Raw genomic sequence first — 14,164 nt, 5'->3', positions numbered from 1 at the left:
AGGTTAGAGTGGGAGAGAGCCAAAGCATAAGAGACTGTTGAGAACTGAGAGCAAACTGAGGGTTGATGGGGGGTGGGAGGGAGGAGAGGGTGGGTGATAGGTATTGAGGAGGGCACCTTTTGGGATGAGCACTGGGTGTTGTATGGAAACCAATTTGACAATAAATTTCATATATAAATTAAAAAAAAAAAGATTCTCTCTCTCTCTCTCTCTCTCTCTCTCTCTCTCCCTCCTTCCCTCCCTCCCTCTGCCCCTCTCCCCTGCTTACACTTTCTCTCAAGAAGGAAGGAAGGAAGGAGGAAAGAAAAAGAAAAGAAAACTGAGTAAGTAAATAAAATGTAGAACATAATTCAAACTCAGCACTCTGGCCACAAAGAAATTGCTCTCACCCACAATACTATGTTGCCTCCAAGTTATAGTTCAAGAAACTGTTTAGGAAATTGTTGCTATTTTCTCTTCTCAGTGAAAGGTAAAGAGAAAGAATAGTATTTTAGAATCTATTATGTTCAATAACTGAGCATTCCTAATAAAATCTGAAGAAGCAATCTGTTGGATGTTTTCAAGCTTCTCTTTCTGACTTACAGGCTAATTTATGCCAAATAAGGGCTAGAAATCTAAACAATGTAAAATTCTTAAGGAGGGGGAAAATCTTGATCTCTGCAACATTCTAATTCTTAACTTTATTTGGTGAGGTCACCAAGCCTTATTCGGAGGCATGATAAATACCATGCAAAATTTCAGGTATGAATTGGAATTGTCCTTGCATAATGAAATGAGATAACCAAGAAAGGATAGTTTCCAATGAAATCAAAGTAACAAAAAATTGATACAGAATTGTAAAGATTTCTTTTCTTTCCCCTCCCCAAATTGTAAATATTTCTTAACATTCTGTATGTAATTTTTGAATACTGAAGGATAATAAAAGATAAAGGTGAAGAAGAGCTCTACATTGAAAACATTTCTAAAGAATTTTCAATTTTGTCCTGTTGAAGGTAAAAATATTTAAGGTCGTAGAAACGTTAAGGTCGTAGAAAACAACATTCAGGTAATGATTTAGAATCTATCATGAATCAGATCTAACAATGAACTAGTTAACATAACCTGGGTAGAGAGATGTTTTGATTTCTATCATTAGTTCAATGCTACCTCTTTTAACTAGTAAAAAAAAAAAAAAATGCTGGGTTAATAGTGCCCTATTCTTCTGGCTGATAATAAAAACTATCAAGAGCAGTTCAGTTTCTGACAGACCAGGCAAAGGGCATTATCAGAAAGGCCAAATCCCGTGACAGCCTGGGCTGCTGAGATACACAGTTTACTTGTTCAGATGATACGGAGAGTTCCAATTTGACTTTCTCACAACTTCATGCATAAGTAAACCCATACTAAGGAAAGAGATGGCCCAGCACAGCAAATCCTGGTACCAAAGGGCTCATTAACATCATAGTCATCCATACCCTCATGATTCTAACTTCTTCAATATAGGAACATTGAACATCTGAGTAATTGGTGCTATTTCAATCATTTCCTTTTTATCACAATACCCAACCCAAATAAACAGGTCTCCCTAATTTTTCTTTAAATTCCTTGTGTAACTCTTGTGAATTATGTAAAAATACTTGGGGATAGACTCACCAGAATTTAGATAAGATGGTCCCTTATTTCTCAAATTACTTAAGAACTGGTTCTACAACAAGCCGACTTAAATTTTCCATATGATCCAAGTAAAAATAAGAGAGAAAGCAATGCTAACTAGGGTACAAAGCTCTAAAAGATTATATTCTCCTTTCTTTACAAACCATAGTTGGGAGGGGAGGGAAGGGGTACCACCATTCACAAAGATACCAGAGTACAAACCAAACTATGTTTTTCTTTTACTTAAAAACCTTCCAAAGCCTGGGGCACCTGGCTGGCTCAGTCAGTTAAGCGTCCAACTTCAGCTCAGGTCATAATCTCACAGTCCGTGAGCTTGAGCCCCGCGTGGGGCTCTGTGCTGACAGCTCGGAGCCTGGAGCCTGCTTCAGATTCTGTGTCTCCCTCTCTCTCTGCCCCTCTCCCACTCACGCTCTGTCTCTCACACTCTCAAAACTGAATACAGGCTTAAAAAAAATTAAAAACAACAACAACATTTCAAAAGCTCCCTTTTCCAAGAAGATCAAGTCCAAGCTTCCTGAAACAGTATCAGAAGTCTTCAGTAGGAGTGCACTATCAACTTAAAGAAGTGAAGCCTAAGAAAGCATTCCTAGGAAAAGCTACTTCTAAGCTAGTCAGGTGAGGAGGGTGAGGATTAGGTAGAGTAAAGCCCAGAGATAGAAATCTATAGTATGTATAGGCAAATACAAGCAGCTAGGTATTGTGAAAACTTAGTATGAGAGAGATTGGAACCAAAATTAGTACTTAGTATGAGATAGAAAAGGACCGAAATTTAACCAAATGAAATTATTTAGAACTTTAGGGTGCACTCAAATGGCCTATCACAAATCAACCTCCAGGCTTCCATTTTAAAATTGAGATAATTTTGTATTTTCTATTATTTTTACTTGTAAATAACTGTACAAACTATATATGTGTATGTGTGCGTGTGTGTGTGTGTGTGTGTGTGTGCGTGTGTGTGTGTGTATGGCATATGTGGCATATATGTATATGCAACTAAGGATAAAATTCCCCTCTAATCACTTTAAAATTCCTACTCTCAGAAACTAGTCTGGCATGTATATTCTTTCAGACCTCTCAATATACTTCACACTCATAAATATGTACACACAAAAATACACAGTATTGCATCATGTTCCTTGATGTTCAAAGGTTTCCATGTAAATGGCATACTTCAGCTTGCTTCTTTTATTTGAAAATGTTTTGGAAGTCTATCCATATTAAGTCGAAATAGATCTAACTTATTCTTTCACATTTTGGCAAACATACACCTCAATTAATCTAGCCATTCCCTACAATATGGCAAACACTATATTGGATATTTAGGTAATGAGAATGTATTTTCACAGTGCCACTCAGAGTTTGGCAAGCTAGAAAGTAAAGAACGGTTCTCGGAATCACACACACTCATCTCCAAAATCCAGCAATAATGTGCCTTCTTGGTGACAATAGTTTGTTTTCAGCTTAATTGATTCCTCTTGTGAAACTGAACCAGACTGATAATTCAGAGAAACTTCAGTTTTGTATTCCAAATGAAGCCAGAGAAAATAAAATCTTGGTAAATACTTGTCAGAAAAGTGTGAATGTCTTCTGAAATTGTAATTTTATTTTTACCAAATAGCCCTAGAAAATTTATATATCCATTTTCCATTGAGCTCAAGGTGTATCAGTACATTATCTAGTTATCTCAACTTAGTTATGCTCAATCCACATGATCCATTTGAGTCAAAACAGCTGAACTTCCTTAAATAAATTAACAACATTTTTCTTTTCTGATGAAGTTTAATAATCACTGCATCTGACATATTATAAAGTTGGTAAGAAAATATAGTCATGGGAACCCCTGAGGATTCAGCAAGATGAGTCAATTCCAAATGTTCCCTGACCTAAGGAAAGAGATCAGTAAATCTCTTCATTAAAGTTTCATCATGTTTTCAACTGCATTAAAATAAAAATTTTATTTAAAAAAATTTTTCTGGGGGCTGCCTGGGTGTCAGGCTCTGTGTTGACAGCCCAGAGCCTAGAGCCTGCTTCAGATTCTGTGTCTCCCTTTCTCTTTGCCCCTCTCTCACTCTTTCTTTGTCTCTCTCAAAAATAAACATTAAAAATTATTTTTTAATAAATAAATAATTTTTAATGTTTATTTTTGAGGGAAAGAGCACACACATGTGAGTGGGGGAGGGAGAGAAAAAGAGAGGAAGAGAGAGGATCCCAAGCAGGCTCTGTGCTGATAGCAGAGAGCATGAGGCAGGGCTCGAACTCACAAACCTTGAGATCATGACCTGAGCCAAAGTTGGACACTTAACCAACTGAGCCACTCAGGTGCCCCTAAAATAATAATTTTAAATCTGCATGGCTGTCTTTAGTTTCTTTTAAACATACTGGAAGTTGGCAGTGATTAAGCATACAAATATTAGGAGCATCCTTTTTACAATCTCAGTCACTGCCTCTGAAAAAACCAGCAGTCAAGGTGGCAAGAAAGGTCATGCACAAAGTCTTCTAATTAATGATTTAAGAAGATATAAATAGGGGCGCCTGGGTGGCGCAGTCGGTTAAGCGTCCGACTTCAGCCAGGTCACGATCTCGTGGTCCGTGAGTTCGAGCCCCGCGTCAGGCTCTGGGCTGATGGCTCAGAGCCTGGAGCCTGTTTCCGATTCTGTGTCTCCCTCTCTCTCTGCCCCTCCCCCGTTCATGCTCTGTCTCTCTCTGTCCCAAAAATAAAATAAAAAAAAACGTTGAAAAAAAAAAATTAAAAAAAAAAAAAAAAGAAGATATAAATACACTAAACTTCTGTTTTGATTTGAATAAACTTTAAAATCCAATTTTATTACACTCTATATATTCATTCTACGTTAAAATAATTGACTTCTTATATGTTCTGGACATACCTCTCAAATTCCTTATTTGCAAATAGGCCCTAATAGTTCACATATACTAATTAATTAGATACAAGATTGGAGGTTATATGTGTTTACTTGTGTATTTGTTTTAGGAATAAGTGATTCTCAAGAAGGTTGTACTCTAGCAAGGCACTTTGGTCAAGGAATAGCCTGTCGTGTCCCTGATCTGGTGGAGGTCAAACTAACGAGATCACTAGAAATATTATTTTGACTAGGACTTGTCCCATAAAAATACAAACATAGGCCACAGATAAGTGCTGCATATGTACCTTTAAATTCTCTAGTGACCACATTAAAAAAGAAGAAAATGGTAAAATTAATTTTAGTAATTTATTTTACCCAATATATCTACAATACTATCATTTCAATGTGCGATCAAAAACTTTAAATGACTGATATTTTATATTCTTCTGTTCACACTAAATCTTCAAAATCCAGTGTTTACAGGATTAGTCGTATTTCAAGCGTTGAAAAAGCCACATAAAGCTAATGAATAGCAAACTGGACAGAACCAATATGGGGGGAACACCAGAAGCTTTGGAATAAATGAAGATCTAAGTTTGAATTCCAATTCTGCAATTCACTCAGCTACATGACTATGAGCCAGTTATATAAATTCTCTGAGCCCTGCTGTTCTTATCAGTAAACAGGAATAATACCATCTGCCTAACAAATTTCTTAAAAGAATTCAAGATAATATATGTAAAGTACCTTGGCATATTATGTGCCTGACATGGAACAGAAGTCAGTAAAATCCTCCTCATCCTCATCATTATATAAATTGAAGAAGAAAAAGTACCATTGTAAGAAAGCTGAAATTTAAACTGAAAAATGTGAAGAGAAAAATACACAAAGAAACAAAAACCTGAAATAAGATTATCAAAATGTTTTCTAACTAAATTTAGTCATAAATCCACTATTATCCATACAAAATAAAAACAAACAAAACTCATATTTTCCAAAATTATGAATAATGCCAAAATAAGACACTGCTAAAACTAGAGATATGGTGATATTTGTCTTTTTTTTTTTTTAAAGCAAATTTGCTTTCTTCATTACTGTTGCCAAGGCTAATATTAGTTTCTATTTCTACAGGGGGATAAATGGCTAAAAAGTTGAGTAGAAGCTTATCGGCATGAAAATGCAGTACTAAAAATGCTTACAAATAATCTACAAAGAGTATGAAGCATACTGATAACTGAGCATTCTCTGTATAGTATGTAATGACAGTTTTTCCAAATAATTGTTACAGAATATTTGCATCCACTTCTATAAGATATTAAAATAAAATATAAAAAATAAAGAAAACATACCTCTGATAAAAATGTTTGGGCCGATTTCTGAGCTCCTACATGGAGCAGATATTCATATACGTAGAGTGCTAACCTGGAAAATAAATAAAGTATGTATTGAGAAGATGTATATTTTTAAATTTTTTTTTTTTTTTTTTTAGCGTTTATTTATTTTTGAGACGGAGAGAGACAAAGCATGAACGGGGGAGGGTCAGAGAGAGGGAGACACAGAATCTGAAACAGGCTCCAGGCTCTGAGCTGTCAGCACAGAGCCCGACGTGGGGCTCAAACTCATGGACCGCTCAAACTCACTGGGCCAAAGTCGGCAGCTTAACCGACTGAGCCACCCAGGCGCCCCAAGAAGATGTATATTTAAAATTCACTCTTTAATGCACATACCTTTTCATTACAAAAATATCTTACACACTAACAGTGACAGAAAAACAACTCTTCCCATTGCTATTTAATGGGAGTTTATACATGTCTGTTCAGAAAGAACTTAAACTAATTAAAATAGCACACAAAGAAAAAAAGCAAATATAGCTTTTCTTGACAAGAAACACCTAAAAGGGGATTTTGTCTTTGATCATGTCACTTATCATAACCTCGTTCCCTTTGTCATGCCTAATATAATTGATAATTTATAACTCAACATTAATAATCTCCATAACCTATTGTTATAATTATTATCTTTCATTATTAAAATAAATGAATTAAGTAATTGGACCTTTCCAACAACTTTATATCCTTCAATCTTCTTGGTGAATATTAACATAAACTCCAGCTATTTGCACATCTCTATGCTAATATGGATACTCAAAGTCCATTTTAATATTTGTTCAGGCAACCTGTCCTTAGTCTTTAGGTATGATTATTAAACCAACAACATAGTACATTAGTTTGTAAGAATTCAAATTATCAGCAAACCACAACATTAAGCAGACTTTAAAAACAGCAAATCATATTAAGCATTTGGATGCTTATAGTTTACAGGTTAACACAAAATTACATATAAATTTATCATTTAAATATAGACTATTAAGTATGCACTATACACTTGTACTATTCTCATTATCTTGTGGATTCAGAATTTTAAGCTACACCATGTGGCTCAATTTCAGTTGAGCTGTTAACAAAATATTATTCATAAACTCAAATTAGTCTGAGGCAGTATTTTTAATGATATCTTGGACTGATGCCCAGATAGCTCACAACAGTTCAGTTTCTGCTACACTATATTTACCAATATTAAGCCAGGTTTACAGTAAACAAAACAATGTAATAATAACCACAATTCTGTAGAGCTACACCATTTCTCTTGCCAAGTGAATTTCTGATTGTTAAAGACTGATAGCATTTGCAAAAATGAATATTTTCTTCATTTTCATGAAAAATATCATGCGTGTCATGAAAAGAGAAAGCTAGTAGAAATTCAATTGCTCTGTCCATTCAATTCTTTCCCCATTCCAGAATTGCCAAACACTCAAAATGAGAATTACTCCGTGGTTACCAAGTACCACAAGAGAGTAGACATCTGTTAAAATTACACTTAGATAAAAAGTATGTTATTAGAAACATCTCCTAACCTCTTCAAGTTGAATGACACTTCTTAGATCGTGTTTCTCAACACTTTTTCTACCCTAACACACATGAGGAACATGATATCTTCCTTTTGATTGCCTTATCTCCTGTGGAAACATGGCTCATCCCCAAAGTACATAATGAATATGGGAATAATAATATTCCTATAGTTGCAAACAATCCCTACTAGTGATTCTTTTTTTTTTTTAATATTTATTTATTATTGAGAGACATAGATGGAGCGTGAGTAGGGGAGGAGCAGAGAGAGAGGGAGACACAGAATCTGAAACAGGCTTCAGGCTCTGAACTGTCAGCACAGAGCCCGACACAGGGCTCGAACCCACAAACTGCGAGATCATGACCTGAGCCGAGTCAGACGCTTAACCGACTGAGCCACCCATGCGCCCACCTACTAGTGATTCTTACTACATGTTCTTTAAATACACGTATCCCACACAACCTGTCCTTCCACTAACTACTCCCAAACCTATCACATGATTCTCTGACCACAGTGGCAAATCTCACCTCAAAAAAGAATTGTGAATTTTTCCTGGAGAGACTATGAAGCCTCAAAATTGCTTGCTAGTGACAGTGTCACCCTACTGCCTGAGAAGAAACCTTTTCTTACAGCAATTTCTTACAGTTGGTCAAATCTTGGGCCTGGCACCAAACCAGTGTTACCCACTAAACAAGAAAAGGCTGAACAATAAGGATGTTCCACCAAGCTTGGAAAAGTAGGAAGCAAGAGGCAGAGCATGAAGCAGAGACAGCAGGTGGGCCTTGGAGGAAGGGGAATGGACCCCAGAACAGCACAAGTGTTGCTGCGTCCTTGCAATGAACACCATTCATTCCAAGTTAAGCAAATCACTTCCTCATAATCTCTTCTTTGTAATATTAAAGGAGCTAATATATTTCTACTATGTTTTTCTCAATTATATAATAAAATGGATATCTCTTTACAAGTGGAATTAAAAGCAACAATCTGTACTCTTTCTCTATGGATCTAAGACAGTGATTATAAAAAATGTATTGGCTGGAGAGCCTGGGTAGCTCAGTTGGTTAAGCATCTGACCCTTGATTTCTTGAGGTCTTGAGATCAAGCCTCTTTCCATGTGGTTCTGCACTGAGCATGGAGCCTGCTTGGGATATTCTCTCTCTCTCTCTCTCTCTCTCTCTCTCTCTCTCTCTCTCTCTCTCTCTCTCCCCCCCCCTCCCACTCCCCCTCTCCTCTCTCACTTTCAAAAACAAACAAACAAGCAAAAAAAAAAAAAACAACTATTGGAAGAGTCACAGAATCAATGGAGAAAAGGTGTCTCAAACTACATAACTAAAAATTCCGAAGCATCTTCTACGTGGTATGCTTGTCCTCCTACCTTTGGAATGTGTGGAGTACAAGCACATCACCACCAACAGAGTGATACAGTGGGATAGGGCAGAAAAAAAACCTATCCATAATGTTAGCTCATATGTCCAAGTTCCATAACCTCCCTTGAACAAAATTAATGCTGCCAGGCAGTCAAGATCTATACTCCAGAAAGAGTGGCTCTGCTACCATGACCACTCCATAATACATCACCAGCAAATCTCCAATATTTTAACTATCGCCTCAGGGCAAAAGACTTCCCAAACCTATCTCTTTAGCCCTATCCTCTCTACTACACTCCAAACCTGCTGCTCTAAATTACTGTTTGAAGTTCCTAACATGATACTTCTCTTTAAATTGATCATATCCAAAGTTAATTCATCTTCTCCATCTGTTTATAGTACCCATGCTCACCTTGAGTGAAATAGAATGTGAGTCTTCAATTCCTCATTTGTAAAATGGGAAGAATATTTTCCCATGACTGTTAAAATTTCACATAATTCTCTGACATCCAGTAATATATTACCAAGTCATGTAATGGACCTTAATGTCACAATCTCTCCCACATTTGCCAGTTCTTTCTATCCCCCTGCCTACCCCTGAGGAACCACTAGGAGCCACAGCAAGAGCAGAATCATTTGCTCTAGCTTCAGATACAGGTACTGTGTATTTCCAATTAGCTCTCATAGTAGAGGCATCAGGGCCACTAGAAATAAGAAACTCCAGAAGGTTCTGGGGGAAAGCCCTGCAGTTAAAGATAACATTTGAACACAGATGATTCCAAGGCTGGAGAGTAACACTTACCCATCCATGCAGGTAAATCATGGCATGGTCCCTTGCCTGCTGGCATGATATTACCAAACATAAGACAACATTTTGATTCAATTTCTACTGAACAGTAAAAATTTAAAAGTAAATATTGAATATGCAAATATTTAAACCATGTATACTCTCAAATTAACTTCATTTTCTTTTTTGGGAATCCTTGAAAAATTTGTAATTTTTGATGATTTAGAGTGGCTATTTAACCTAGTGGATTATAGTGTGATCCAAATACATAAAAAATTAAGAATCATCCAATAATATTTTATATACACATATACATAAGTATATGTATACATATAGTGTATAGAAAAAGAATAGAAGGAAACGTGAGTTACAGCTACTGGTAGAAACATTAATAACAATAAGAAGTAACAAATTAAGTCTTATTAGTACAGATGGGGAGAGAAAACCTAAAGAAAGCATTAAGACCTATGGCCTACTTAGAGTGGGAACAAACACGCCCATACATCCTTCAGAAGGCCTGAGGGCAACATTTCTTATAGCATGGTCCTCTAATTAAGAATCATAATGATAGTTTTATGTCTCCAACAAAAGTTTAAACTTTATGCCACTCACACTACACAAAAATCTAAGATATTTAGCTATATAAAAATATTAAACCTCTGATAATACTTTCTGCAAACATTTTTCCTCAGTTTGTTGTTTGACTTAATTTGGGTAGTGATTTTTTTTTTTCCGGGGCAGGGGCATTTAGGTACTTTTGATATATAGAAAATATAGAAATAACTAATATGAAAAAAATGCCCAACACATAGATAAATGGGCAGGGACAATAACAAATATCATGACTAATTTTAAAACATGGAGACTGTCAGGGCACCTGGGGGGCTTAGTCCGTTCAGAGTCTGACTTCAACTCAGGTCATGATCTCACAGTTCATTAGTTTGAATTCCGCCTCAGGCTCTGTGCTGATAGCTCAGAGCCTGGAGCCTGCTTCAGATTCTGTGTCTTCCTCTCTCTCTGCCCCTCCCCCAGTCACACTCTGTCTCTGTCTCTCTGTCTCTCAAAAATAAACATTAAAATAAATTATCAAATAAAATAAAACATGGAGAAGTTAAATATCATTGTGAATCAAAGAAATATATATTAAAGAAATAATAGGATTTAAATTCTCACTTAAACACATAATATGTGAGGAAATGGACACTCAAATAATGCTGAGGACAATAAACTGGTATTATGCTTTCAAAACCAATTTGGCAATAAATATGCATCAAGAATTTGGAAAAAAAATTTATAAACTTTGACCCAGTAATTCTATTACTGGAATCTAGCTAAAGAAATTATCCTAAATGTAGAAAAGCTTAATGCACAATAATTTTTAGCCAAAGATTATATAGAACAGAGAATGAATGAATGAATGATTAAGAAATGAAGAAGAAACTAGCTGAAGTTACAGTGAAATATTTTACATTAGTTAATTTCATGTTTGAAAATATAATTCAGAGGGCGCCTGGGTGGCGCAGTCGGTTAAGCGTCCGACTTCAGCCAGGTCACGATCTCGCGGTCCGTGAGTTCGAGCCCCGCGTCAGGCTCTGGGCTGATGGCTCAGAGCCTGGAGCCTGTTTCCGATTCTGTGTCTCCCTCTCTCTCTGCCCCTCCCTTGTTCATGCTCTGTCTCTCTCTGTCCCAAAAAATAAATAAATGTTGAAAAAAAAATTAAAAAAAAAAAGAAAATATAATTCAGAATTTAATTACAAATTTATTCAATAAGCACTTAAGTGAATTCTCTCTGCTTAACTCCTGAACTTAAAAATCTAAGAAAATGTCGGGGTGCCTGGGTGGCTCAGTCGGTTAAGCATCCGACTTCGGCTCAGGTCATGATATCACGGTCCGTGAGTTTGAGCACCGCGACGGGCTCTGTGCTGACAGCTCAGAGCCTGGAGCCTGCTTCCGATCCTGTGTCTCCCTCTCTCTCTGACCCTCCCCTATTCATGCTCTCTCTCTCCGTCTCAAAAATAAATAAACATTAAAAAAAATCTAAGAAACTGTCACTACCACATGAGCAAGTAAAATTACTTCAAATTTACTTCATGAAAATTATAAAATCTAACAAAGAAACAAATTTTTACCATTCATATGAATGAACTCTATTACACACCTATCACTTAACAGTACTAGAACAACTAAGTATATACTAATAAAGCATCTACAAGAGATATTGTCACTCATGAGTCTTATAGTGAATTCTCAACTATCCTTGTAAATGAAGTACTTTACGGTCTGAGAAAGGGGTAAAGACCTAAATTCACTCAATTCTTTCTATAATCTAATTTGATATTAAATCTCTTCCTCCAAGGAAATTGTAGAAAAGAAGGACCTACAGGCAAGATATTAAAAAGATTTCTAAGACAGGATTGTTAATTTGCAAACAAGTTTCCAAGGTATGCATAAATAAAAGGTGAATGCGTTCTATAGTTCAGAGCTAATTCCTAACTCTCTTTCTACATACATGTATATGTACATACATCAATTATCTATGTGTGTGTGTATAATACATCTTTATTTTTTTATTTTTATTAAAAAAATTTTTTTAATGTTTATTTTTGAGACAGAGAGAGAGGGAGACACAGAATCTGAAACAGGCTCCAGGCTCTGAGCTGTCAGCACAGACCCCGATGCGGGGCTCGAACTCACGGACCGTGAGATTATGACCTGAGCCAAAGTCGGATGCTTAACCGACCGAGCCACCCAGGCACCCCTAATACATCTTTATTTTAAAAAACATTATTTGGGGCACCTGGGTGGCTCAACCAGTTAAACATATGACTCTTGGTTTTGCCTCAGTTCATGATCTCATGGTTCATGAGTTCAAGCCCTGCATCAGGCTCTGTGTGCTGATGGTGTGAAGCCTGTTTGGGATTCTCTGTACCCCTCACTCTCTACCCCTCCTCAACTTGCTCTCTCTGCCTCTCAAAATAAATAAATATACTTTACAAAAATTTTTAAAAATCATTATATCATGGGAATGCAAGCTGGTACAGCCACTCTGGAAAACAGTATGAAGGTTCCTTAAAAAACGAAAAATAGAACCACCCTATGACCCAGCAATTGCACTACTAGGCATTTACCCAAGGGGTACAGGTGTGCTGTTTCGAAGGGACACATGCACCCGCATGTTTATAGCAGCACTATCTACAATAGCCAAAGTATGGAAACAGCCCAAATGTCCACTGATGGATGAATGGATAAAGAAGATGTGGCATATATATACATAAACATGCACACACACACACACACACACACACACACACACACACATATACAATGGAGTATTACTCAGCAATCAAAAAGAATGAAATCTTGCCATTTGCAACTACATGGATGGAACTGGAGGGTATTATGCTAAGTGAAATGAGTCAGAGAAAGACAAAAATCATGACTTCACTCATATGAGGACTTTAAGAGACAAAACAGATGAACATAAGGGAAGAAAAACAAAAATAATATAAAAACAGGGAGGGGGCAAAACAGAAGAGACTCATAAATATGGAGAACAAACTGAGGGTTATTGGAGGGGTTGTGGGAGGCGGGATGGGCTAAATGGGTACGGGGTACTAAGGAATCTACCCCTGAAATCATTGTTGCACTATATACTAATTTGGATGTAAATTTAAAAAAATTAAAAATAAAATTAAAAAAAATCATTATTTCACAACAGTCAGCTAATAAAAATGGCCTAATGTTTTTTAAATCTAAATTTATAGAACAGTCAAAAGTGGATATGACTTGATATTATAGAAAGGACATGTTTATCTGCTGAACAGGATTCATCAAGTTTCCTTTATATTACATATGCCAGTTATAATAACATATAATGTTTTTTAAATTTTTTAATGTTTGTTTATTTTTGAGAGAGAGAGCGTGAGCAAGGGAGGGAGGGCACAGAGAGGAAGACACAGAATCTGAAGGAGGCTCTAGGCTCTGAGCTGCCAGCAGAGCCTGACATGGGGCTCAAACTCACAAACCACAAGATCATGACCTGAGCCGAAGTCAGACACTTAACCGACTGGGCCACCAGGCACCCCAACAAGTAATTTAATATTTACAAAACTTTTCAGGAATAAATACTATAATACGTACCACATTTTTGTAATGTGTGGATAACATTTTATTACGCCTCACAATTTTCCTGTGAGGGAGACAGAGTTATGAAGTATGTAGAAATATTATTAGGTAAGTGTCTATATAGTGGAAAGTCCAACTACCAATAAATGACCACGTCTATCAGTCTGCCCGTAATATCCTGTATCTACTTTTCAAACTTAGGTCTATTACCAATTAGAGAACCTGTCTTTTTCACACTATCCTTTTAATATTCCAAAAAGATGTAGTGTTGAAACTGAAAAGGGCTCAAACTCACAGACTGTGAGATCACGACCTTAGCCGAAGTCGGATGCTTAACCGACTGAGCCACTCTGGTACCCTAATAAGCTGTGTTTTTTTTTTTTTTTTTTAAGTTGTAATACAATCTTGTCATCCTTCCACCTTTATACATACAGTGAATTCACCATAAGAATTTTTTCTTTTTT

The 14,164-nt window shown here is 36.4% G+C and overlaps 1 protein-coding gene across 4 annotated transcripts in view; it reads right to left on the bottom strand.

Moving 5' to 3' along the window:
• SSBP2 (single stranded DNA binding protein 2) overlaps positions 1–14,164 on the bottom strand; it is a 316,842-nt gene that overhangs the window by 221,055 nt on the left and 81,623 nt on the right. For all 4 annotated transcript variants that reach the window (XM_040449499.1, XM_040449505.1, XM_040449513.1 and 1 more), the window contains exon 2: positions 5,864–5,936. In XM_040449499.1, the coding sequence (XP_040305433.1) occupies positions 5,864–5,936 (73 nt within the window). The remainder of the gene's footprint in view (positions 1–5,863; positions 5,937–14,164) is intronic.

The sequence above is a fragment of the Herpailurus yagouaroundi genome, unplaced genomic scaffold (assembly GCF_014898765.1).
Source record: "Herpailurus yagouaroundi ecotype Mexico unplaced genomic scaffold, PumYag 29, whole genome shotgun sequence".
NCBI classification, from domain to species: Eukaryota; Metazoa; Chordata; class Mammalia; order Carnivora; family Felidae; genus Herpailurus; species Herpailurus yagouaroundi.
This window is presented reverse-complemented; position numbering and strand designations above follow the sequence as displayed.